General features: G+C 58.5%; 2 protein-coding genes across 8 annotated transcripts in view; both read right to left on the reverse strand.

The window, feature by feature from the left end:
- The window catches only part of DNMT1 (DNA methyltransferase 1), a 33,031-nt gene extending 18,476 nt beyond the window's left edge, over nt 1–14,555 (reverse strand). For 2 of the 7 annotated variants that reach the window (XM_050924796.1, XM_050924795.1), the window contains exons 1-10: nt 14,479–14,555; nt 8,471–8,513; nt 6,121–6,228; nt 5,445–5,709; nt 4,145–4,217; nt 3,096–3,183; nt 2,475–2,515; nt 869–920; nt 348–431; nt 158–267 (exon numbers count right to left, since the gene is read on the reverse strand). In XM_050924796.1, the coding sequence (XP_050780753.1) occupies nt 158–267; nt 348–431; nt 869–920; nt 2,475–2,515; nt 3,096–3,183; nt 4,145–4,217; nt 5,445–5,709; nt 6,121–6,228; nt 8,471–8,513; nt 14,479–14,537 (923 nt within the window). In that variant the 5' untranslated portion in view covers nt 14,538–14,555. Of the gene's footprint in view, nt 1–157; nt 268–347; nt 432–868; nt 921–1,526; nt 1,662–2,474; nt 2,516–3,095; nt 3,184–4,144; nt 4,218–5,444; nt 5,710–6,120; nt 7,189–8,470; nt 8,514–9,242; nt 9,409–13,235; nt 13,270–14,478 lie in introns of those variants that run through there. The other 5 variants (XM_050924794.1, XM_050924798.1, XM_050924797.1 and 2 more) reach the window with 5 other exon arrangements.
- S1PR2 (sphingosine-1-phosphate receptor 2) overlaps nt 1–27,075 on the reverse strand; it is a 61,405-nt gene that overhangs the window by 7,730 nt on the left and 26,600 nt on the right. The window lies entirely within an intron of this gene.

Here is a 27,075-nt window from a genome sequence, read left to right on the forward strand (position 1 = left end):
GGAAGCAGTCTCACCACCTAGAGTAGTGCTCAAGGCAGAACCAAGCCTCTCCATGTTGTGCAGAAGAGAGCAACCCCCCTGGAGTCTGATTTGCCCCAGGGGTTACAAATGCAGCATTGCTAAACTATTGTTGGTGCACCAGTGCAAGAAGCTTTACCTGAAGGAGGTCACTTTGTGCTGGGGCAAATCCTCGTAACTTTCAAACCCATCTTCGTTGGCATCGAAAATGGACAAGCGCTCATCTGTCAGCATCTCCGGCTCCTCCAGCTGAGAGAGAGAGGGGCACATTGGACCTTCACTCCCAGCAGCATGGCCACATTTCTAAACCCCAGCAATGAGCCGCTTACCGCATCGTCGGGATCCCCCTGGAAGAACTTGAGGTCGGGATCGTCCAGGTACTGTCTGCAGTCGACACACTTGGGAGGCGTGGTCTGTAAGGGAAACAACGCGAGACATCAGGAGCTTTCCCCATTAACAGTTCTGCCATTTACCAGCCTCAGCCCTCCGTAAGCATCACTACATGTTCCCACGCTGATGGCCAGTCCTGAATCTACCAGGAATCTGGAGCAGTAAAACAATCACCAGTGCCTCCGTCACACATTGTCTAGGACCAGGTGTTTAGCAACTTCTCTGACCTGGACAAGCATGGCAGGAGGAAGGACTCACTGCACCGACACAACACACACATGCCCTCGTTACGTTTCGTTTGTGCTACAAATGCTGCATGTAAAGATCACGTGGAGGTGTGAGTGACATGTGCACAGGAGAGAACTGTTTCTTGACTCGCCGCCACTGCGAGTGGTTTAAAAGTTGTCAGCAGTGCTCGGACAGGGCCCAAGTGCTGACGAGAACAGGAAAAACCACTTACTTTAGCAGGCGGTGCTGTTTTAACCTGCGTAGCTTCCTCTTTTATCTCAGACCTGGGCACAAAATACATCAAGACAAGGAATGAAGGCACAGGACAAAAAAGCCTAGCAAGGCTATTCCACCACCTGCATACCCAGTGCTCTCAGCTGTTCGAGAGACCCGAATACACGCAAACATTTCATTGCTGATGCCCCACAAAACAAATGCATCATTCTAGCTGAAGTGGTTTTGTGCCACAGGAAGGCACCGAACTCCTCACACACTATCTGCTCACAGATTCCAGCATCGAGCCCTTGGCCCAGGAAGCAGAAGAGATCAGCTGAAAATACTAAGAGCGCCCTCCCCCAAGCCCACACTCATTCTCACCAGTTTGAAGGGGGCGTCAGACACGCTACCGGACTCGTTGGGGGGTTCGGATGGGGGTGAATTGTTTTCACTCTTTTTGATTAACTCCGCATTTCACCGAACTTTCCTGCTGGGCTTTTCCGAGCAGGTGAAGGGAGGCACATGCCCAGCTCTGGGAGTGTCAAACTTCCAGAAGGACCTAAGAGTCTCAGGAGCCAGGGACCTTCTCGACACACTTGTGTCATGCTGCTACAACTACCACCTTGACTGGGGGTACGAGTGGGGTTTTGGGGCTTTTTAAAATAAAAACAGACCTTAGCGTGGCTGCAGTTACACCAGGAAGTTAATCCAGGACTAGGTAGGGTGTGAATTCAATCTCCATGTGGATGCTCCTATTCCAGAATAAGATCACCTTTTTCTGGTTCAGCTTAGTCCACTTTGAAAGCAGATTCAATCAGAAAAAGGCACTCTGATTCTGGAATAAAACCGTCCACACGGAGAGATGTTCTGGTTAGTTTCCAAGTGCAGGCAAGCCCTTATAGCTTTGTAAGCGATCCCCGTACGAGAAAAGCTGCACAGAATAGCCCATTCACGCTGGGGGCGCGCTGTACTGCTTTAACTACACCAGCAGAGTTATATCATCACCACAGTCCCTCGCTCTTCTTGAGTGCTTTTCATCCGCAGATCTCAGAGCGCTTTACCAAACAGCTCAATCTCATTATCCTCAATATGTAGATAGGGAAACTGAGGCACGGAGAAACACAACTCTTGCGTACAGACAAGCCCGATGTTCCATTGACTTAACAGGACACCTGGGCATTGCTGAAAACGGGCCCCATGTGGGCCTTTTGGAAAGCCCAGCCTTCACAGCAACAGCACAGCTGGAAGCACAAACAAGGAATTCACTGAGCCAGACCCAGTCACTCATCTATATTTTCAGAAGCTTAATAAATTAGTCAACTACCAGAGGAACATTGTTCTTTCAGACACTAAATTGCTTCCATTTCTTTAATGTTGTCTCTCTCTGCCTCCCCAGGTTTAGGGTGATGAAGTCGGACACGGACAGGAAAACTCAGCTAGAAAATCTTTTTGATTTTTTGTTTTGTCCTTTGCCACAACAGAGCCCGTGACAAATTTCTGCGAAGAGAAACGCGCGCAGACAGATCGTAGGACTGGAAGGGACCTCGAGAGGTCACCTAGTCCATGCACACTCAAGCCAGAACATTCCAACACCCGATTAAAGAAACTGTAGCTGCTCTTACCCTTCTTTGGTTTCAATTTTAATTCTTTTTTCATCCTGCTCCTTGAAGTAGAGGTGAAAGAAAGAAATGCATGTCAGAGTCCAACAGCTTTACAAATTAAGCAAATTGGGGTCACAGCAGAAATACATGAGACAGCTCATGGTGTCCGACACCATCAGGGGTCCAGAGACATCTATACAGAACACATCACAGGATACCGCCAGTACCAAGTAACCGAGACCCCCGACCAGGGAAATAACCCAGTTCCTCCCTTCCCTGACGGACCGAGGGACGCATCCCTCCCTCTCCACCAATACTGACTTAGATTCTTAATACATCCATGGGCGGCATACCAGAGCCCATCTATCAACTGACGCTTTAAAAACTCTCCCATCCCAATCTGGATCTATGCTTGTTATGTGATATGTAGGCATCTCGTGAACCTTGTAACCGATACTTGCAATCCCCCATAACCCAACCCAACCCGACCCCAGACGCACAGCACCTTCCTTCTTAACTTGTGTACACTTGATTTGAAAAATTAACTTCAATAACATTTTAAAATCTGCCGGACTATTCTTCCTTAATAGCCTAACGAGAGGACCGTCGAAGAATTTGTTTTCAAACATGTGCCAGACGTACCTTCTCTTCTAGCTCTTCTTCCTCCTTCTCTGGATTCGTTTCTTGCTTCACTTCTCCGTTCACCTCGTCCGATTTGCGTTTGTTGGATCTGTTGGGTATGAAGGTGAAAACCAACAGAAAGATCAGTTCTCTGAAAGGAGCAAATTGCTTTTGAGAGAAGGCGATGGGAAGAGAGACCCAAACAGCGCAGTCTGCCTGAAGCTTGTGAAAGCAGCTTTAATGGGCTGTCTGAGCACTGCCGCTAGCAGCAGCTGTGGTTACAAAACTGATTGCAGAACCGGCGAAGCCGTTCTTATCCACTACACCTTGGTTCTATTAACTCTTTGCATTTCAATAGCATCCAAAACTGGGCGCCCATTGGCCCAAGCTCTACACAAAACACGAGACAGTCCTGGCCCAAACACACTCACAATCTACACAGACAAGGGGGAGGAGAGGAAGAGGCAGAGCGGGGAAGTGACTTGGCCAAAGTCACAAGGCAGGCCAGTGGAACAGCTAGGACAGAAGCCAGCGCTGCCAAGTCCCAGCCCAGAGACCTACCCACTAGCCCACACCACAGCTCTGACCTTCACAGAGAGAACATCAGCTTCCTTCTCACCCTAACGAATGGAACTTAGCCAATCAAAATAATACCAGCTGATATTCCCGTCACCAAGCCATGAACCAGGACCCTAGGGTGTCAGGCACTGCACACTGGGTGTATTAGAGACATGCCTATCGAGGACTGGAACCCCGCTGGGCTAAGATACCCAACAGATCCTCAAGCTGAGGTGTCCCTTTCTGAGCTTCAGGTCATTCCCCTGCTGGTTACAGGATGTGCAGGTCAGAGGCTGTTAGACAGTCATGGGCCTGCAGATATTAGGATCCATTGGGACTCTTTCACAAGAACGCATACCAACTCTTCAATGAGCAGCCGTGCAAAGAGAACGACAAAGAAGAGGGAGGACACCAATGAACCACTAACAAAAATAAACTGTTAGGAGATTAAAAACCCCATATCCATCTCAAACCAACCAGAACCAGAACCAGGAGCTGCAGGACGTACTGACCCTTTGGAAAACAGAGCTAGGATGGTCGGCTGCCTGCCAGAGCTCCGGGTCACCCTGGAACTGGCTGGAGATTCTGTCAGAAGAAAAAGAGCAATCATTACTTTGCAGGGAGAAGAACCATTGTCAGTCATAGCTAGAGAAAAGCACACGGTCCGCATCACTCAAGCGCATTCACACACCACCCCGAGGGCCTGATTTTCCTTTACTCCATTCCAGCCTGTGAGGAAGCAGCAGACTTGATCTTGACCCACCTTTGCACTCCCCCCCTGCCTGCTCCACTCCCGGCGTAGATTAGAGCAGCCTCGAGGCTGTTCTTGCTCACGCTTTGCTTCTCATGGCCCCCGGGATGGAAAGAATAGCCACAGGGCTGTGCACTCCAGCCACGCCCCCACCAGCCCTCTACTCTGGGAACTGGGCAGATACCAGCTCCACACCAACCAGGGAGGACCCTGTGTGCAGGGGGGATACCAGAGGTCTGCTTCCACCCGCTCTGAAGCCAGAGCGGCACAGAAGAGCCTCAGCACAGCTGAGAATCTGGCCATCGTCTGCCACCAGCCATTCCTGCACCATGTGCCGAGCATTCCCCTGTGCCCAGGAGGAGAAAGAAGGCTATGCCACATTCCTTCCAACACATCAAACCTGAGCACAGCTCCTGCCCTCCTCCCATTCTTTAACTGGCAGGGATCATCAGCTCCGTTGTGCCAAAGAGCTCCGGCAATACCCCACCAGCATTTAAATTGGAGCCGTTTGCTTCAAAAGCTCCTGCGCAACAGAGATTCCTGCTCATTTTTTGTTTGCTTTAAGAGTGAACGGAGCAAGACCAGGAGGTTATGAACCTAAACATCGCAGGGCAACGTGCCTCTCACCCCTGGAGTCTGACCCTCTGCATCATCTCAGAGTACAGCAAGTGAATGAGGTTGCTATCGGATGCCAAGGAGAAATTCGTACCCACTTCTGCACTGCAAGGTGCCTGCAGTCAAGCAGGCATTTACACGAGACCGAGGAAGAGCTCCCAAGGGGCACGGCGAGCATACAAACCAGCAGGCCACCCCTACCGGCAGTCACAAAGGGGAGTTCACTAGCCAAGCCTCCCCACGGGAAGTGGTGAGCCAGCTGTGCTCAGATGAAGCACTGAGGAGCGTTGGGTGGGGGGCAGCCCCATCTCAGCTGAGGGTCTAGAAAGGGTTCAGTAAGGCTGCCCTGAATCAGCAAGAGAATGCCACAGCAAAGCGAAGCTCGTGGGGGCAGAACCCCCAGACCCTGCCTCGCTTGCCAGGGAAGCCCAAGGCCAGCTCATTACTTTTGTTCTCGCCGTTGGATTTGCTCCTCCTGGCTTTGCGGGTTTTTGACATGGTTGCCGATGACGAGGAGGATGCCACGGCTTCCTCCATCTCCATAGCACTGTCCTCCTCCCCCTCAGGGCTGGCTCTCTCTGAGTCCTCGTCGCTGCCGTAGGCGCCATTCTCGGAGCATCCGTTGGATTTCTGGCTGAGCGCTGCGGCGTCCCCGTTCTCCACCGACAGCTCTTTGCTGAGCAAGGCCTTCACCCGGGCCAGGTACCCCTCCTATGGGAGCAAGGTGCAGTTACAGCACAGGACCATCACAAAGCCCTCCAAGGGCTGAACCCAACATACACCTCACCCTGGGTCCCCATAGCTACCCTGGCCACAGGCAGCCCTGCACCTGCTCGGGCGGCAGCAGGCTTCAGAGTTAAGATGAACAGGGCAGTTCACGCTCCTTGTAGCTGTTGGCTGCAGATGCAGACAGACATCAGTTACACTCGGCTCGTGTTCCCAGGCTTAGCTACCTTATCTTAAAAAACGAAATCAGAGATTCTCAGCCATCTCTTGACTGCAGAAGCCAGGACCTCCAGGCAGGAACCCTGAGCACCTACATCTTGGTCCCCCCGTTCCCATGTATGCAGGCAGCAGGCGTGTGTTCTCTCCCTCTCACACACACACACACACACACACTACCTCCGACAGCTCCTCTCTGTGCAGCTTGGTCTCGAGGTCGCTCAGCTGATTCTGTGCATCTGCTTGTAGGAAGCCATGGACCAGACTCAGCTTCTCCTTCACGCACTCCTGAGGGCACAAGGAGCAGGTGTTACAGGCAACAAGCTTGCGACCAGTTCCCCCAGCCACATGGGCATCGGGTGCTCCCATGGCCTTTCCTTCTGGGCACAGGCAGCTTCTACGCCCGACGTTCATGGGGGAGGAGAAAGAGCCGGCTTGTTACTGGGGCCTGGGCTGCCTTACTGCCATTCGCAGGGAGACGCTCCTTCACTGCATTAGCGGAGGGCGGCTTTAATATGTCACAGCAAGATTGCCAGAGTTGTTAGGCTGGGCTGGAACAGGGGCCCAGCTCCCCCACCTCCAACAGAGGCCAGCACCTGCTGTGTCAGAAGACGGCGCATGAAGCCCTGGGAGAGACAGTAAGGGGGGTGGGGGTTCCCCAATAGTTAAAGAAGTCCAAGCCTACACCCTGAGGCCACAGCATTTACAGCCCTTCCAGAATCCGGGGTTATCCCAACAACACTTACTCCTGCTCAGGGGGTTAGGGCTGCAATACCACTAATGCAGGGATTGTTACCAATGACTGCGACCTGTAGGCAGCACATTCTCTGCTGGGTCATGCCTTTGCTAAATCCAGCCAGCCCTGGGGCATGTCGACCCTCAGCCGAGCCTCCTGGGAACCCTCCCGCTCCCTACAAGCTTCTCGCCACTGTGGTGCAGTCCCAGGATTAATGGTGCAGGTTGTGTTTCCAGCCTCCTCGTCCCCAGCTCTGTAGTGAAGTCATGAAGCCCAGTGTGTGACATGACAGCAGTTTCTATGGAAACGGACTGATAGAATAAATACAGGATTATGACCTCACTGCAGGAGCATGTGTCTGAGGAGCCGGGGAGCAGATGAGCGAGAGGCTCTTACTGAAACAAGCCTGCAGCGTTCACCTCTCTGGTACGGCGGTGCAATCTGCCGTTTCCCTTCTCACCAAGTTTTCCTAGCTCCTTATTCAGTCGGATTCCAGAGCCACACACACACACACACACACACACCCCCCCAACGGGGCATTTTCAGAACAAGGGCAGGGTGAGCAGCACATCCCAGCGGGGAGGACACTGGCTTGGGACTCAGGACACCTGGATTCTTTTCCTGGCCCTGCCACCGACCTGCTGGGTGGCCTTGGCCAAGTCTCCCCCTCCCAGCCCGTGTCTATTTAGACTCAGCTCTTCAGGGTGCGAAGCTCTGCAGGGATGGGACTGGAACCCAGGTCTGCGGGATGCAGGAAGGCCAGCGCCTCCGGGTCACCACCAGGCAGCCACCATCCGCTCGCAGACACTGCCGCACAGACCTCGTGGAGATGATGACTACAGGAAGTACTGCCTCGGAAGGCCAGACTGACAGCTTCCCTTGCAGTACCGATTGGTCCAGGGGGAGTTCCAGGAAGCATCTGTGCAATGAGAGGGACCCTCCCCCAGCAGCTGTAGCGACAGAGCAGTATCTTGGCTCACTCTTAGACCCCCGGCTTCTGCCACTGAACTGGGACTCCAGCCCCGATCTCTGACTTTGGTCTTTGGACTTGAACATTGGCTTTGCCCCCAGGTTTCGGTGCTTGAGCTCTGACCCTGGCTTTTCTCCTTGAACGCTGGCTTCCTTCCCACCCCTGGCATCGGTACTAGGACCCTGACCCCCGGTCCCGAACCCCAGCTACCACTCTTAGGCTCCAGCCCCAGTTCTAACCCCTGACATAGGCCTCTGGTCTCTGGGACTGGCCCTGACCACTAGGCCTGACCAGCCAAGCCCTAGTTCCAACCCAGGCAGGGACCCTCTCTCGCTATGTCTGTGCAGCACCAAGCACAAAGGGCCCAACCTCAGATGGGCCTCTGGGACCTTCTGGAACTGTTGCATTGTCTGTTTGTGAGGTTCCAGGAGCTGCCATGCCAGGCCAATGAATCATACTTTGAAGCCAGACTTCAGAACGGACGTGACTCTTGGGCCAAGTATGCAGGATACAGCTGAGAAATCAGCTAAATTCCACTGAAGTCACTTCTGCAAATTAACACTGCTTGGTAGGCCTGACACAAAGACCTAGTCAAATCCAGGAGGACAGAAACACCTCATGAAATATCCACTGCATGGCTGCAGAGCAGGAGCGCTCTTGTACCGGGGAGCAGCACCAGAGTAAACGCCATGTGTGCACGGTACCAAAAACCCCTTTAATGAAAGTTGCAACTCAGGAAAGTCCATAAAAGCGTGGGCGTCTCTTTGGGAACGGGTCGATCAGCAGAAATGGGTAAGGCACCAACAATGGGAAGAGAACCTTACCTTCTCACTCAGCCCATCTTCCTCCTTCTCCAAGTCTTGGAGCCTGCAAGAGAGTTGTGACTTGTTATAGTTTCTTTCCCCACTTGAGATGCAATGAAGTAACCATGGGGATGTTTCCTTTGCAACCCCAACTAGATACGGGGGAAGGGGTGGAGTGTCTATGGCCTCCCGGTGCAGGAAAGGGATGGGCAGGGTCTCTGACAGAGTGGATGGTGGCCCTGAAAGTGCTAGCTCAATGGATACCAGCTTGGGGCCCGTTTTCAAAAGCCACCAAGTGACTTCAGAGCCCAAGTCCCTTTTGAAAAAGGGACTTGGGAGCCAACGTCTCTTGGAAAGCTGTCGGGGCTTGGAGCAGCTCAAGGAGTCTAAGCCACTTCTGAGACTTTCCCCTGCAAAACAAAGAGCATCAGTAAATTCTAGGGCTGGGACTGCGATGCCCAACTTCCCGCGGCTTCTGTGAAAATCCCATCCCAAGCAACAAACAGAAAGGTCCCTTCAGCGGCCCACAGAAAAGCAAGTGACGCCTCCCGGGACGCTCGCTAATCTCCAATGCAAGGGCTGTCTCATCACAGACCTGGTTCTAAGCAGCAAGGGCTGCCACTAGCCTTCCGTCCAGCAAGTGAGGCCCCACGACAGACAAGGCGTACGCATCTCAGTCACATCCCTAACGCTCTGGGAATGCTGCACCGGAGTCTGCATGGATCTCTCACTATTTACATAGCTGTCCCAATGCTCTGACAACATCGCTGCGCCTCTGACCACACTGACTCACTGCCAAGGCCTTGTCGTATCGCAGCTCTTGCCAAGGACTCCGCAAAACCCAACAGCGAGGGGCAAAGGATCCCTGGCCCGTGCTCTAGAAGAGAGCACGCTCCGGAGCCTGCGTCGCAGGGCAGCCTGGCTGTGTGGACGCTGTGGCGATGAGGTTCGGCTAAGGGCCTGAATCGCTCAGAACAGATGCAGGACAGCGTCTGGCCCTTGGGGAAAGCCCTCAGTCTGAGCCAGAGCCAAGCTGGGGGACAGAAGAAATCCTTGTAGTGCTTCAGCGCAGAGCAGAGTGTGGCCCCCCTCACTACACACACGGAGCCCAGCGACAAGCACGGATTCCCAGAGCGCAGCAGTGACTTTGGCCATACTGACTCTCCAGGACATTCCTTTGCACCAGAGACGCCCCTGGCCCAGCCACTTCTACCCAATCTTTACATGGAGGGCTCAGCACAATGTGTATTTCAGCCCCTTCACTCCTGTTTCACCTCCAGCTGCTGCTGGACAATGCCACTGGCTGTCCTTTCACCAATCAAGAGTTAATTATTTAAGTTAATGACTCAATACAGGCACACCCAGAGTTCAAATGGAACGAAATGGAGACACCAGGTCCCTGCCCAGACATGGGCGAGGCTTATCAGGAGCCATTAGCAAAACCAAAGGGAAATCCATTTCCAGGAGAGGAGCAGTGCCCAAGTATTCCCGCCACATGCACCAACAGGCCGTGCAGAAGGACAAACCTCTCCGAACTCTGGATGGCTTCGGTCACATACACACGCAAGAACACGACTGGAGAGGGCCAGCTATACCAGGGAAGGGCATAATTCCCCAACCCTGTTTGGGAACAATCTTGCCCCTTGGAAGCTTCCCAGAGCACCACCGCCAAGAGCCACTCCCTGGTTACCTGGGGCTGGCACGCGTCCTGCAGAACGCCAGTGTTCAGCTACGGAGACGCAGACGCGCAGCATTTATTCCCAGTTCTGAGCACGTCATGTGGCTGGGTCCCACTGCCACAAGCCAGTCCTGCATTTACTGACACGGCAGCCAGCCTGTCTCCCTAACTTCACCTCACGTGCACCTCCAGCACAGCTTGGCTGACTCACAATCCAGGGCCCTGCGGATACTGTTTCAGCGCGAGCACCCCACCCACAGCGTATCCTATGGCCCGGTTTTCGTTCAACTCCAGGGACTGTTACTAGACCATGAGTAACTGAGTGCCCGCATTTCCTCTCTGTGCCTGCTCTATGGCTTGAGCCGCGAAGCCAGCTGGCTGTTGCTCCCCCTAATGCACCCTGTGCCCCCCATAGCAGAATGCAAATGCAAGTCTTCAGCAGCACAGGGGCTTTGAAATCCCCACGCTAAGCGGCTGTACCAGGAATCAAAGCCATTCATTTCCTCCTCCCAAGCCTCAACAGGCAACAATCCTATTCTTCCTGCAGCTTCTCTTAACTGCAGGGAACTGAGCAACTAGTCCTGATCCCCTTGGCTTCGTTACTCAGTATTTTAAGGAGGGGGGGGAGCACGGACCATTTGCGCTGTAGGTAAACAGAGGAAAGTAGCTTCAGGCTGTCTACCCTCCATCTTTTTAGTTAAGGGTTTGATACCAACAGTTCCATTCCCTCCCCGCAGATACTTCGGGAAATTGCTCCCACTAGCGATAGGAAAGGCTGTTTTCGGAGTTGCAGAACGATGCTCAGCGGCTAAATGAAGCTCTGGGTAGCGAACGTTTAACCAGAAGAGCCACTCACAACTGGGCTGGAGCAGCCCCCAAACAATGCGCCGAGTGCACCTGGATCGCTCTGTGGTCTGCCGGCAAATGCAGTCCTCTTAACCGTCTCCTCCTCTACTGAGCAGGAGGCACCACAACAACATGCTAAGGGGGAGGCAGAAGCCAAGCGGAACGGACAATAGCAGTGCGAGAGCTGGGTTAAATTCTCACAGGAAGTGCATGCACGCCATGTGCCATACACAATCACCGCCACGGGCCCTGCTCCCGCTCACTGCAGAGGAAACCAGGAGAGTAACGCTCTTCCAGACAGGAGGTCGGGCCACAAGCAGCTTGACGCAAGAGTAAGACGAAAACAGATTCCCTCTTTTGCAGCCACTGTTGATGTTAACTGCACATCCCTGGCCTGGTTTGCTAATTAGAACATTGTCCGTCCCATCCCGTCCCGTCCCCCCCGACGCACACACGCCCTCCACTCTGCAACCAGGTCCGCACACGAGCAGGGGTGGGTTGGACTGCAGGATTGGGGCCCCAGAGAGTGACAAGAGGAAGCAGCCTAGGAGAATGACAGCAGATCTGACCACTGTCAAGAGAAGTTATTTATTTATTTTAAAAACGAGCCTCCAATCTGACCCCAGATCCAGAGCAGAACACACCCACCTGGGCAGTTAATATCCTGCACACAGGCAGACGCTCCCAAAGGGGAAAAGACTCTCTGATCTCAGGAAGTAACAACCTGCAATTCCAACCCACTCAGCCCCATGCCTGCTTGTTTTGTGGGGGTGCGGAGAGGGAGCAGGAACGTTTTCTGGACTTTCTCTGGTTCCCGCTCTCTTTCCGCTCCCTTAATGGCCTGGGAAAAATCAAAAGAGCTTTATAGGGCCTTGAATATACTAGGGCCAGCAGCCATCTACCCCGGCAGGCTGAACAACTAACAGGAAACTATTTCCTGGTGCCAAGGGGCTGCCCCATATATCAGATCCGCCCCCTGCTGAATCAGGGTCATGCCAAGCCAAAGGCAATTGCCTAGGGAGTGAGGATGGTAATAACGAGGAGGGTTAACTGCGGACGGGCAAGAGGGGACATTTCCTTAGGGAGCGCAGCCTGCAGATTGGCCTGGCCAGGGCAGCAGGAAGCCCCCGTCAGCTCGGAGGCGCCGTAACAGCCCGGTCCGTGGCACTTCGTTTGCAGAAGGACGGGTGTTCACGGGCAGCTGGAGGACCATCTAGTCTGGTCTCCTGCACAGCACGGGCAGCTGCCTGCGGCCCCCCAACCACGTGTCCCCCACGTTCTGACCAGATGCGGGGCTCTCCTTCACTTCCTGGTGCGCAGGGGAAGCGGTGCTGGGAGGGAGAAAGACAAAGCAGCCTGGTGCCATAAAGGGATATGGGAAACGGGATGGGGTCTAACCTCCCCGGCCCCTTCCTGGATCCACCCTTACAGGCTCTGGGGCTCCCAGCAGGATGGGGACCCAGATCACAGGACACGGTGAGGGCGGGGGGAAGGGAGGGCGAGTCAGATAAAATAACTCCTGAGACCCCCTGAAATACCCAGGGGGACGTGCCACCCCTCAAGCCCCCCTGTCTCCACGCCCCCAGGCCACGGCTCAGCCCCTGGAAGCAAACACACCTGCTCCCAAACCGGGCTCTGCCAGCCGCAGGGGGCAAAGCTCAGCAGGACTCCCCCCCCAAGCACTAGCTGCGGGGGGCCTGAGTTTGTGGGGACCAGACCCCCATGGGGAACCCAGCCCCCCTAATACCCCCCACCAGACCAGAGCCCCCCAGCAACAGTCTGTGGGGGCACTGCCCCGTCCAGGGGGATCGGACGTCAATGTGGGTGGGTCCTTGCAAGCGGAGCCAGACCCAGACCCCAGTGGGGGGAACCTGACCGGGGTGGCCGTGCGGGGGATGATGGGACCGGACACTGGGGGCTCGGACCAGACGGGGGGGGCTTAGACCGGACGGGACCGGACTGGGGGGAGACCAGACGGGAGGGCTCGGACCGGACGAGACTGGAGCAGGAGGGAGACCAGACCGGAGCAGGGGGGACCGGACGGGACCGGAGCGGGGGAGGGGTGCCGGGGAGAGACCGGAGCGGAGGGGCTCGGACAGGACCAAGGGGCCTAAGACCAAATGGGCTCGGACCGGACGGGCTCGGACCGGACTGGGGGCTCGGACCGGACCGGAGGGCTCAGGGACCAAGGGGGCTCAGACCGGACCGGACCGGGGGTCTTGGACCAGACGGAGGGCTCGGACCGCCCCGGCCGGTACTCACCGCCTGCGCAGCTCGGCGGGCAGCGGGGCCGGGGGCTGGGACCGGGGGGGGGTTCGGACCGGACCGGGGGGGCTCAGACCGGACTGGGGGGCTCGGACCAGGGGGCTCGGACCAGACCTGACCGGGGGGCTCAGACCGGGGGTCTTGGACCGGACGGAGGGCTCGGACCGGACCTGACCAAGGGGTCTCGGACCTGACCGGACCGGACAGGACCAGGAGGGTTCGGACCAGGGGGCTCGGACCGGACCGGGGGGCTCGGACCGGCCCGTACTCACCGCCTGCGCAGCTCGGCGGGCAGCGGGGCGGGGGGCTGGGACCGGGGGGGCTCGGACCGGACCGGGGGGGGGGCTCGGACCGGCTCGGACTGGACCGGACCGGGGGGGGGGCTCGGCTCGGCTCGGACCGGACCGGGGGGGCTCGGCTCGGCTCGGACCGGACCGGGGGGTGGGGGGGGGCTCGGCTCGGCCCGGCTCGGACCGGGGGGGCTCGGCTCGGCTCGGACCGGACCGGGGGGGGGGGGGGGCTCGGCTCGGCTCGGACCGGACCGGGGGGGGGGGGGCTCGGCTCGGCTCGGACCGGACCGGGGGGGGGGGGGGCTCGGCTCGGCTCGGACCGGACCGGGGGGGGGGGGCTCGGCTCGGCTCGGACCGGACCGGACCGGGGGGGGGGGCTCGGCTCGGACTGGACCGGACCGGGGGGGGGGGGCTCGGCTCGGACTGGACCGGACCGGGGGGGGGGGCTCGGCTCGGCTCGGACTGGACCGGACCGGGGGGGGGGGCTCGGCTCGGCTCGGACTGGACCGGACCGGGGGGGGGGGCTCGGCTCGGCTCGGACTGGACCGGACGGGGGGGGGGGGCTCGGCTCGGACTGGACCGGACCGGGGGCGGGGCTCGGACCGGCTCGGCCCGGCCCGTACTCACCGCCTGCGCAGCTCGGCGGGCAGCGGGACGGGGGGCTCGGACCGGGGGGGCTCGGACTGGACCGGACCGGACGGGGGGGGGCTCGGCTCGGACCGGACCGGACCGGACGTGGGGGGCTCGGACCGGATCGGACTGGACCGGACGGGGGGGGGGGGGCTCGGCTCGGACCGGACTGGACCGGACCGGACGGGGGGGGGGCTCGGACCGGCTCGGACTGGACCGGACCGGGGGGGGGGGGGCTCGGCTCGGCTCGGACTGGACCGGACGGGGGGGGGGGCTTGGCCCGGCTCGGCCCGGCTCGGCTCGGCCCGGCCCGTACTCACCGCCTGCGCAGCTCGGCGGGCAGCGGGGCCGGGGGCAGCGGGGCGGCCCGGGCCGGCATCGGGGGCGGCGGGCGGGAGCCAGGGGCCGGGAGACGATTTCGCGCGGAAACCAGGCACGGAGGGGAGGGGGGAGAGGGCGGGACAAACCATCCGGGAGGGGGGCGGGCGGTACCATTTACGGGGGGTGGGGACAGGGACGGGGTGGGACAAACCATGAGGGAGGGGATCCGGGGTCTGGAGGGCGGGTACCAGAGGGAGCGTACCATGTTCACCCAGGGCAGGGGGGCCTCATTTCCCTCCTGGGCGGGGGATGGGACGTACGGGGCGCAGAAGAGGGTGTGTGACCCGGGATGTACCATAGAGAGGGGGACATGGAACGTACCATGTGGCCCTAGGCCAGTTGGGATGGGTCGCTCTCAAATGTGAGATAGTGGGAGGTACCAAGTGCACTTAGGGCAGAGGGGTGACAGTTGGGCTGTACCATCCTTTACGGGGGGTTGGAATGTACCATGTGAATTTAGGCAAAGGGGGAGAGGCTGGGGTGGGATGTACCAAGTGAGCAGGAGAGGAAGTCCTTTGGGACGTACCACGCTGACGGGGGCGGGGGTGGTACTGGTGTGCCAGGGTCCCATGTCGTTGCTCAGCAACAGGACGAGGGGGTTAATGACAGCCAGACAAACGGCCTGGTGGGGCAGGTGGACGCGACACCCTCGGGATACTGGCCTGCGTCACCCCCAGGGGTGACACTCACACACGGACACACACACGCCATCAAACACACACACGCACACCGTGACACAGAGTGAAACTCACACACGGACACACACACACCATCAAACACACACACGCACACCGTGACACAGAGTGAAACACACACACACACACCGTGACACAGAGTGAAACTCACACACGGACACACACACACACCATCAAACACACACACGCACACCGTGACACAGAGTGAAACGCACACGGACACACACACATCATCAAACACACACACACACACACCGTGACACAGAGTGAAACTCACACCAGACACACACACACCATCAAACACACACACACGCACACCGTGACACAGAGTGAAACTCACACACAGACACATTCACCATCAAACGTGCACACACGCACACCGTGACGCAGAGCGAAACTCACACACGGACACACATTCACCATCAAACGTGCACACACACACACCGTGACACAGAGTGAAACTCACACATGGAAACACACACACCATCAAACGCGCACACACACGCACACCGTGACACAAAGTGAAACTCACACACGGACACACACACCCGGTCAAACACGTGCACACATGCACCATCAAATACGCACACACACGTGCACACACCATGACACAGAGTTAAACTCACACACGGACACACATTCACCATCAAATGCACACACACGCACACCGTGACACAGAGTGAAACTCACACACAGACACACACGCACCATCAAACACACACCATCAAACACACACGCACACCATGACACAAAGTGAAACTCACACATGGACACACACGCACCATCAAACGCACACCGTCAAACACACGCACGCACACCATGACACAGAGTGAAACTCACACACGGACACATGCACCATCAAACGCACACCATCAAACACACACGCACACCATGATGCAAAGTGAAACTCACACACGGACACACACCCCCCATCAAATGCATACACACACACGCACACCATGACATAGAGTGAAACTCACACATGGACACACACACACCTGGTCAAATACGTGCACACATGCGCCATCAAACACCCACAGACACATGCACACACCGTGACACAGAGTTAAACTTATGGACACACACACACACATAGTCAAACATGCACACATGCACAAACACGTGCACACCATGACACAGAGTGAAATGCACATGGACACACACACAGAGTCAAACATGCACACACGTGCACACACAGTGACAGAGTAAAACTCACATGGACGCACACACACACCGTCAAACACACACATACACACACATAGTGACACAGAGTGAAACACACACGGACGCACACACGCGCTGTCAAACACGTGCCCACAAACAAGTCCATTAGAGAGACCCTTGGTCACACACCCTCACTCCCACAAGCCTGTGAACTGGTCGCAGGTTCCTGGGGCCGAGGTGGAGTTCCCCGAACCCTGTGGCTGGGGCTGGAGCTGGGGCTTCGGCGTCCCCGAACACTAGCTCCATCACAAGACGTACAAACCATGGGTGCCCAATCCCAGGTGCACCCCTAGGAGGGTGAAGCCAGCAGCTGGCCGAGCAGAGGCTAATTTTATCCCACATATGCCCCCCGTCCCCGGCAGCTGCCAGCCAAGGGCAGGAGCCAGCTGCAGCCCTGGCCCACTCGCTCTCGGAGCTAGTGCAGGGGCTGTCTCTGGCTGCCGGGCAGAGGCATTCCTGGGATGCCAGCTGTGTTTAGACTAGGGAGCATCTGCGCAGCAGGGAGACGAGTGTCACGACCTGGGCCGGCTCAGTCCGCTTCATTCTGAAGCCTAATCCTGGCCGGACGCGATGCCTTGGTCTTGTGCCCTCATGAGGGGTATGGGGGCCCTGCCCAGGACAGATGTCACCCTCAGGGCACTAGCTCCACCTTGGTACAAGAATCACGTTACAGGGGCACAACCCTCCCAGGGTTATGCAGCCTGGGCCCCGCTCGCAGCGACACTCAGGCCCCTTCAGGCCACTCCAGCAGCATAACAGGGGCCTCAGCATGGCCAAACCACCCCTTAAGGGTCCCCCTGCACTGCCGGCAGCTGGCAGAAAGGGCCTGCTCCCAGCCCCTGGTATAGGAGCTGAATGAGGGGCATGGCCCAAGTCCACTGTTCTGTGGCTGCCTCTGCTTCCCAAGGGCCATGGGGCCAGAGCATGTGTTAGAGCAGCCCCAAGGCTGCTCTAACTGACATTAAGGCAGGGCCTCAGAGCCCACGCAGCCCTGCCCATTGCCCAGGAACAGGGTAGCCAAGGGTCAGGCCGGATGTATCTGCACATTTTTATTTTCCTCTCTGCACAGGCAAAGATAACCGCCTCCTGCTCCAACGTAGCTCGGATGCAGCCACGTTCTGCAGTCATGGCTACGCGTGGCTCTCTCTGGACAAGGCACTAAAGGCCAGTCCCAGGGGCGCAGGCCCACAGCCTGCACAGTCCTTTCCAGAGAGGGGCTGATGTCCCAGGAGGGACTGATGGGCCATGTTACCCCAGCACAGCTGCCTAAGAGGGGACCTATGAGCCCCAGCTCAGATCCATAAGGCGCAGCAGGTCGGGGCAGGAGGTGCTGGACGAGGGTGTTGTGTCAACAGAGACCTGGGCTAGGATGGCGGTGGGCGGTTTGCCAGGGATCTGGTGCGGAGCTGAGGAGAGGCCAAGAGTTGGACATTGCTAGGAAGTGCCCCAGGAGCAGAGCAGGATGCTGGGTGACAGCGGGGATCTGCCTCTTCGCAGCTAGAGAATTTCTGGGATTGAGCGTGGGGTGGAAGAAAGGCCTTGGCTCCTCTACGCAGGGGCTGTGCCACCAGGAGCTGCCACCTGGTCAGGCTTTCCCAGGAGTGTCCCTTTGCTGAGGAATCTGCCTGGGTGCTCAGTGCACACAGCTGGCTGCACAATGTTATGGCCTCAGGACCATCCTGGATGTCCTATTTCTTTTGTGTCTCAGAGGCGACAGCCCTGGTGGAGGCGGGGAAGGCAGAGAGACCTGACCTGGACCTGCCTGGAGCTGGGAAAGACCCTGAGCTCCCTGAGCCCAGGGACGGGCTGTAGGACTGGGATCCTGGAGAAACGGAGGCCTAGACCCTTTTTCTTTACGTGGCGGCTGTAGCTGCAGAGCAGCAGGTCCCAGCTTACCCTGCGATGGCGCAGCCAGAGACCTGCACCTGGAGCCCGGGCGTTAGCGCTGTGATGCCTCCTGCGGATTTGTGAACCGGGCGCTGAGTCGCTCTGTGCTCCGCGGCCGCAGCTGCACCCTGGAGAGTCTGATGTTCTATCGGTGCAGCAAGTATCCGCGTCCGACAGGGCTTGGGCGGCTGCGGTTTGGGGCGGCCCTTTGTGGGAGATGGAAGCCGGGGATCCTGTGCGTGGGGCCTTTCACGAGCATTGGTTTGCGACTTCTTGTGAATGCCACTCAGCTTTCCCAGCGTCAGCGGGGTTGAAGTTGCTGCTGAAGGCGAAATGCCTGGGTCCGAAAAGGCTCCTGCGGCTCCCAGCAGCGATGAGGCCGTTGTGATGGTCCCGGTGGAGGAGGGGACATTCGTTGTTCACGATTCCCTGGAATTCCCAAAGGGTGGGGGCATCGTGGCGAACAGATGGGGGGGCAACGTGCGATGTAACGTCTCCCCCCAGACAAATCTGCCCTGTGGTGGGCATGGGCCTGCGGGTGCATGAGGGTGTGGGCACAAGAGTGTGCCAATGTGAGGTTTGCACGTGTGTCATGCTCTCTGGCAGGCAGCAGGTGGCGCTCTGCCACCTCTGCATTCACTAGCCATTGAGTTTCTGCGGCTACGGGCTCCTCGCACCCGATCCCCATCCTTCGAGCCCCAGCGTCTAGCACCCTGCAGGGACCATGCCAGGGCCGCAGCTCCACATTGCCAGCAGTGGCTGCTACGGGGGGTCTCTCGTCACATGTTTTTATCCTCGAGCAGAGAGCCATGCACATTCCTCCACCGGGTGCTCCAAATCCGGCCCGTCTGGGCCCATCTAGACAGTGTCCCATCGCTGACGCTGACGTACATGAAGCCCCGTAGGAGGCAGCCATGGGATAAAGTCCCCCTGGGAGAGGTTCCCTCCTGACCCCAGAGAGCTACAGGCTGTCACACCCTGGAGCAGGTCTGGGCCTCTGGGAGATGCCTTCGAACCAAGCTCTCTCCTGCTGGCCTCTGTAGTAGGGTGACCAGACAGCAAATGTGAAAAATCGGGACAGGGGTGTGGGGGGGGGAATAGGAACCTATATAAGAAAAAGACCCCAAAATCGGGACTGTCCCTATAGAATCGGGACATCTGGTTGCCCTACTCTGTAGAGGCTTTTTTTGCTCAGGAGTCAAGGTTCTGCCCAAACATCTCTAGGCAAAATGTCACCATGGCCCACATTGCGGCACTGGCACTCTTCCGTGGCTCCACTCCACCCCACAAGTGACCAGTGGTGCTGTGCCTCTGCAGGGCAGCTCTTCTGCCAGCCGCCCTCCCTGCCCCGCAAACAGCCCTGTTGACTTCAGGAGGGTATTACTGGCTGGCAAGCGCACAGGCTGGCCGCAGACATGGCCTGGAGCAGCCCTTCTCCCTCATTCTAATGCTCCCTCTGCCCCCAGAGTCCAGAGAGCGAGTGGTCTTAGCTCAGTGAGCTCAAAGGATCACGTTCTGCTCTCTGAAGGGTTAATCAAAGAGGCTCAGCTGTCTTCCCACATGGGCTGGGGACTCCACCAAGGTGCGGCTGACCCCGTGGGACATGGCTGAACTATGGAGGGGAGTGGGGGGGAGGGTTCCTGGCCTAGCAAACACCGGGGAGCAGTAGCTGGGATTTGAGTCAGGTTTTGACACTGACCCTCGTGACAGTCTCAAGGAGTCGTTCTCAACAGGGCTCTGTCAAACGGGGGACGTATCCAGTGAGGGCCTGCAGGGCTCAGTCCTGGGTCTGGTACTATCCTATATGGTCATTAACGACGTGTGTAACGGAGTGGAGAGTGGGCTTATAAACTGTGTAGGTGACACCCGGGCGGGAGGGGCTGGGACCACTTGGGAGGCAGGATTAGGATTTAAAACGACCGTGACAAACTGGAGAGCTGGTCTGAGATCAACAAGCTGAAATTCAGCAAAGACCAGTGCAAAGTCCTGCTCTTGGGAAGGGAAAATCAAATGCACAAGCACCGAGTGGGGACGAGCAGGCTGGGTGGTGGCCGTGCTGCAAAGGGCCAGAGGGTCACCAGGGGTCACAAGCTGAATGTGAGCCCCCAGTGTGCTGCCGTTGCCAAGGGGCTAGTAGCGGTCCGGGCGCAGTAACAGGCACGCCGGATGTGAGACGCGGGAGGTGACTGTCCCGCTCGGGGAGGCCCCGGCAGGAGCCCGGTGTCCAGTTCTGGGCGCTGCACTTCAGGCAGGCTGGGGACACGCTGGAGAGAGCCCGGAGGAGAGCGGCCGGACCGAGCGAAGGTTCAGCCAACCTGCGCTGCGAGGAACCTTACAAACCCGGGGCCTGTTGTCACGGAGTGTGGGGGACTCCGGCCCTGCTCCCCTCTTCCTGGGACTCACAGTGACTCTCAGCCAGCCAGTAAAACAGAAGGTTTATTGGACAACAGGAACACAGGCTACAGCAGAGCTTGCAGGCACAGCCAGGAGCCCTCAATCGAGTCCTTCTGGGGGTTCAGGAAGCTTAGTTCCCAGCTTGGGATCCCCTGAATTCCAACCACCTAGCCCAAACCCGAAACTGAACTAACTCCCTCCAGCCGGCCCCTTCCTTTTCCAGCTTCCCGGGCAAAGGTGCTGACCCCCTCCCCGCTGTCTAGCTCAGGTTACAGGCTCAGGTCCTGTCCCTCACCGAAAGTCCTCCTCGGCTCTCCCATCCCCCACACAGACAGTCCCTACTGCATCACACCTGTTTGCTCCGGAAAGAAGCCTGAGGGGCCCTGAGAACCGGCCTCTCAGGTGCAGGGCTGGGGGCGGGTTGTTCTCCATGGCCACTGGGGCAGGACAAGGAGCCAGGGGCCCTAGCCTCAGTGTGGGGGTTCATCAGCAATCAGGGGAACTGTCTAACTCCCAGGGTGGTGACGCTCTGGACCGGGCTCCCCAGGGCAGTTGTGGGATCCCTGGCACTGGAGGGTTTTAAGAGCAGTTTAGCCAAATGCCTGGCAGGGCTCGTCTAGGTGTAACTTGCCCTGCCTGAGTGCTGGGGGCTGGGCTAGCTGCCTTCCCGAGGGCCCTGCCCACCCGACTTTCCACAGCCGGCCTCGTGACCCTGGCATCGCTCACACACCACCCGTGTCTGCAGCTTGCTCCAAGGGCCATGAGTAATTTCCAGTCAGACCCTGTGGGTGGGCGTGAGGGATGGAATGACTGGGAGGGCGGGGGACGATCTGAAAAGGCCGCGGCAGGGTCAGCTGGAAGGCAGTAATTCAAGGAGTGTGTCAGATCAGCAGGATTTCAGAAAGATCCCACAGGCCAGTGTCGACACAAGGAACAACATGCATCTCCTGCACTGGTCAGGGCGCAGCCAGCGTCGCTCCCTCCTCCGGGTGTGTCTACATTGCAGTGTGTCTACACTGCACCAAGGGGCTATACAGTGTGTGGGGGGGGGGCAGAGGGCTGGCTGTTGTCTGTGCCCCAGGGCAGAGTGTACATTAGAGCAGCCCCAAGGCTGCTCTGATACCAGGCCCCTGCGTGGTGTCAGGACACAGGGAGCACAAAGGTGGTTCAGAGCCACCTCCTCCCAGGGTGACTCAGCCCCAGGCCTGTCACACTCTGGAGTTGCATCTGGGATGAATTTGACCACGTGGTTCAGATTTGGGGCAGGAAGTCTCACTAGAGCAGCTTTTCCTACAGGAGTCCCAGAACTTCCTGCTTCCCTGGGGCGCCAAGCCCCAAGAATAGCCTTTCTTGGGCTATTCTGGGAGCTCTGAGCCTTGTCCTGGCCGGATCTGAGAACCCAGCGGACGAGAGTGAGAAGCCAGAACCCAGGGTCTGCAAACCTCCTGCTCCATGCCCTGGTTCTCTTTCCTCACCCATGGTCCCCACTGCACTTCCAGCAGTTGGTCCCAGCCCCAGTCCTCCCCCAGCCCCGTCACAGCTTGGCCTTCCAGTCAGCTGCTTCTCGCTCGTTAGCTGCAGCTCATGTTGTCCAGACAGCAGAAAGCCAGGCTCCAGTACTGAAAGCAGCCAGGTCCATCTGGCCAGTGGCCTCCCAGGGAGTCTGGCCTGCAGATTCGCGGTCTGTGTTTCCGAGTCCATGGGGCTTTGGGGTGACTCCTTTTCCAGGCTCCCAATGCACTTTGCCCCTACAGGGCCTGATTTCCACCCCCTTCTGAGACCAGCTGCGCACCCCAAACCCGCCCTGTGTTCACGAGGGGCAGGGGAGGGGCTAGCCAGGGATCCTGGGAGCAGGGTCAGGATAATACCTCTGCTAAACGTTGACGAGGCTCGGGAGATGAGTGGCAAGCGCTGGAATGTGGAGTGGTTTTTAATTTCCTGGAGCTGTGTGCTGACTGCAGCAGGGCGGGGCAGGGGGGGGGGGGGCATTGCAATGGCCTCACACTAGTAAGTGAGTCCAGACTCCATCCAGCTGCACTCTGACAGTCTGAGCAAGAGGCCCCCACCACTTCCCTCTCCGGCCCAGCAGGAGCTGGCGGGGAGGCGGGGGCGGGGGGGCGGTGAGGAATTGCTCTGTGCTGCGTCTGCTGACTTGCTCGGATGTGGTCGAGGGATGTGGGGCTGGAGGCTGTTCTGCTGGGCCCAAGCATCCTGCAGCACTGATTTTAAGGGCCGGGAGAGAGCCCTGCCCCATGGGCTGGGGGATTGGACTGGGGGGAATAACGCCGCCTGCCTGGCCCTTGCTGCTTGTACCAGGGAGGGGCTCTGGAAGGAGCCGGAGGGCCAGGTGTGCAAAGGGGCCCAGGTGCCTGAAGATGCAGCTAGGCACCTGGGGGGGGGGGTCTCTGCAGTGTGAGGTGCCAAAAATCCTGTGTAAATGTGGCCCCAAGAGAACTAGAGACCGAAATTCAAGGAACCCCTCGGTTCCTCTGCTAACCCCGGCCTGAAAGTGTCCTGTCTCTTCCCCGGTTCAGAGCCGAGCAGCTGCGAGGGGGGTGATGGGAGTTAAACGTATGCCCTGCCCCCAGTCCTAGCTGGAATGCAGCCCTCACAGCCGTGACGTGAGCCCCTGCTCTGGGGGGGCTGCACAGTCAGGCCAGCGACGGAGACGCTCCGCGTCCTGGGCAGACACCAGGCCTGGACGGCAAAGGGCTGAGCCGGCTCGGCAGTGGGGCTCCAGGGCTGGTGTAAATGGGTCGAGGACAGTTCAGACCAGCTGAGCCTCTGGCCTCCAGCTTAAAAGCTTTAGCACCCGTTCACAGCAGGCGTAAAACAGAGACTTCCTTAGCTGCTGGAGTCAGACGTAACCCCCACGCAGCAGACTGCCCTGGGCCCCACAGCAACTCATAGCGTGAACGCAAGTGCTCCGGCGAGTTTCGCTGTCTGGCTCGCCAGGCCCTAGCTCCCCGGCTGGCCCAGCTGTGAGATAGACGTGAGGCACTGCACAGCCCCGAAAAGAGGGACCCGGAGCAATCAGCCCTGCAGCAAACAGGAAACGTACCGTGCTGCAGAGTTCCTGCCACAGTGGCGGGACCGCGCTGTCACCTCCTCTTCAGGCTGAGCTCTTTGCTGTCCCAGGGCGAGTGCGCGGGGACACCAGGTGGGAACTGGACCCAGGGGCAATTTTAGAGCAGCTCCTGCTGTGACATGGCCCCCAGGTTTTTGCAGCCCCTGGGCCGTGGTGCTTTGCTGAAGCCTTGTGAGCTCAGGGACGTGCGAGGCAGAGCCGGGATTTCAGCCCCCCCAGGGAAGCGTGTTTTGAGGGTGTCATGGAGTGTGGGGGGACACAGGGCCCTGCACCCCCGGCTTCCTGTGATTCCCCATGACTCTCAGCCAGCCAGGAAAGCAGAAGGTTTATTTAGATGAGAGGAACCCAGACCCAGACAGGTCTTGCAGGCAGACAACAGGATCCTCCCCAATTAGGTCCATCTTGGGGTCCCAGGGGCACCACAGCCTCACTGGGGAATCAGAGCCCCGTTTGAGGTCCCCTCCATTCCCCAGCCGGCTCCTGAAACTCTCTCACTCTCCAGTGTCTCCTCCCCCCGAGCCTTTGTTCAGCTTCCCGGGCAGAGGTGTCACCTGGCCCCTAACCCCTTCCTGGCTTCTCACGTTACCTGCTCAGGTACCTTCCCTCAGGCCAGTCTCCTATCCCCCAATGCAGCTTGTCCTCCCAGGCCGACACCCCCACTCAGCATTCACAGCCCCCAGCAAGAACAGTCCCAGTTCGTCACATCTCTCCCCCCTTCGAGACCGAACTGAGCGGGGTCACTTCAGCTAGTGACTTGGGGAAGTTCAAATGCACCAATGTTCCCAGGGACGCCCCAATGTCCCTCCCATTCCTTGGTGAGATTTACCCCAGGCCCTTCCAGTTTCCTGTCCCCCTTTAGGTCGGGGGGGCTCGATGGCACTCGTAGTTCGCATGTGGGAAGGCTTATGTGGCCCATGCCCTTTTCCCACCCCAATACCCCTGGGGTTCAAACTGGGCTGGGGTCTTCTCCCCACGTCCCAGTCTGAGGGGCTGTGATTCGGGCTCTCTTGGTTCAGAGCCCCACTTTGGACCCTGGCCACCCTCTGGAAAGATCTGAGGCCATCACCTTGGGCCGGGCCAGCGTCACCTCTGCGCCCGTGTCCCAGTACCCAGTGACCTTCCTCCCATCTACCTCCAGGGGAACAAGGCACTCTTTCCGGAGGGGCAGCCCCGCGCCCACCCAGTAAACCAAAACCCGGAGCCTGGAGCATCCACCCCCCAGAGGAGCTGACCTGGGGACCTCCTCCCTCCTTCGCAGGCAGTACGCGGCCAGCCCCCCTTTCCTGGGAACGTTGCCCCTCGTCCAGCTGGGTCTTTACCTAGTCAACCCTCTGTGGGTTGGTTCTGCTCAGTCTGTCCCTGAGCTTGGGGCACTGGGCCCGTATGTGGCCTCGTTGGCCACAGCGATAGCAGCCCATGTCTCGTGGGTCCCCTCGAATGGGTTGGAGGGACCTGCCGCTGGATGTTCCCCTTTTGGGGGGGTTCTCCATAGGACCCCGCTGGGAGGTCCCATGATGACTCTCTCTCTGCGTTGAGGCAGGCTTGCTCCTTCGAGACTCCTCCCTGCCATCCCCTGCCCGACTGTCCACAAATTGGTCGGCCAGCTGGCCTGCGTGCTGCGGGTTCTCCGGCTTCTGGTCCATCAACCACAGCCTCAGGTCGGACGGGCACTGCTCGTACAGGTGCTCCAGTATGAATGGTCAAGCAGGTTCTCTTTAGTTTGGGCCCCAGCTGTCCACTTGCGGGCATACCCCTGCGCCCGGTTGACCAGTTGTAGGTATGTGACCTGACGGGTTTTACGCTGGCTCCGGAACTTTTTCCGGTACATCTCAGGAGTCAGCCCAAACTCGCGGAGCAGGGCCTGTTTGAACAGTTTGTAGTCCCCTGCCTCCGCCCCTTTCAGTCGGCTGTACACCTCCACGGCTGTGGAGTCCAGTAAGGGGGTGAGAACTGCGATCCTGTCTGCAGGGTCAACCCTGTGCAGCTCGCAGGCATTCTCAAAGGCCGTCAGGAAGGTATCTATGTCCTCCCGCTCCTTATGCCGGGGCAGCAAGTGCTTATCAAAGCTCTTTGTAGGCTTGGGTCCCCCCTCACTCACCGCAGCCGGGACCCCACTGCTCCTCAGCCGGGCCAGCTCCAGCTCATGCTGATGCTGTTTTTCCCGTTCCTCCTGCTCCTGCTTCAGTTCTTGCCTCCTTAACGCGAGTTTTTCCCGTCTCAGCTCCCAGTCATATTCCAGCCGCATCCGTTCCAGGGACGGGGAGCTCCACCGGGATGATCCCCTGCTGGCCACGGGGGTCAGGGTGCCCTTGGTATTTGCTGAGCTTCCCCCAACCCCTCCGCTAGGTATAGGTGGGCAGGATCTCGGGGTGTCCTCGGCAGCAGTCTGACCCCTCCCAGCCGTGTCAGGCCCCAGGGCCCACGCTGCGTCCGCTGGGCGGCTTCCCTGAGGGACAGGACTCAGTTCGTCCAAGCGATCCTTCTCCTGCAGCTGGGCAATTAGCTGTTCTTTGGTGGCCCTCCCAATGCGCAGCCCCCTCTGCCTGCACAGCTCCACCACGTCGCTCTTTAGGCGTTTATCATACATCTTCCTGCTGGCCACTCACAGGCCGGGGTGCTCGCCGCTCCCCACGGTTTCCAGGGGGACCTCCCCAGTGCACCAGCCCTTCTTGAGGTCACCACCTCTCTGCTAGGGTCGAGCTGCAGACTCCTCCACCCCTGGGACCGCTCGCTGCAATCCCCCGGGGGACCCTGTTACTGCAAAGTCCTTCTCTCTGGGCACACACTCCCAGGGGTTAATCACCCACCGACCCCGTCTCTCTCTGACTCTTCAGCCCACCTGGTCCCCGTAAATCCCCCTTCGCTTTACTGCTCCCCAGTCACTTACTGCAGGAAGCGCCGTCCATGGGGTGCAGTACATCCCACCTCTGCTACCAGTTGTCATGGAGTGGGGGGGAGTCAAGGCCCCGCACCCCCCACTTCCTGCCATTCCCCAGGACTCTCGGCCAGCCAGGAAAGTAGAAGGTTTATTCAGACGACAGGAACACAGGCCAGGACGGGTCTTGCTGGTACAGACAACAGGATCCTCCCCAATTGGGTCCAGCTTGGGGTCCCAGGGGCACCACAGCCCCACTGGGGGGTCAGAGCCTCGTCTGAGGTCCCCTCCATTCCCCAGCCGGCTCCTGAAACTCTCCCTCCCCAGTGTCTCCCCCCCCCCCAGCCTTTGTTCAGCTTCCCGGGCAGAGGTG

Source organism: Gopherus flavomarginatus, chromosome 16 (assembly GCF_025201925.1).
Source record: "Gopherus flavomarginatus isolate rGopFla2 chromosome 16, rGopFla2.mat.asm, whole genome shotgun sequence".
Taxonomy (NCBI): Eukaryota; Metazoa; Chordata; order Testudines; family Testudinidae; genus Gopherus; species Gopherus flavomarginatus.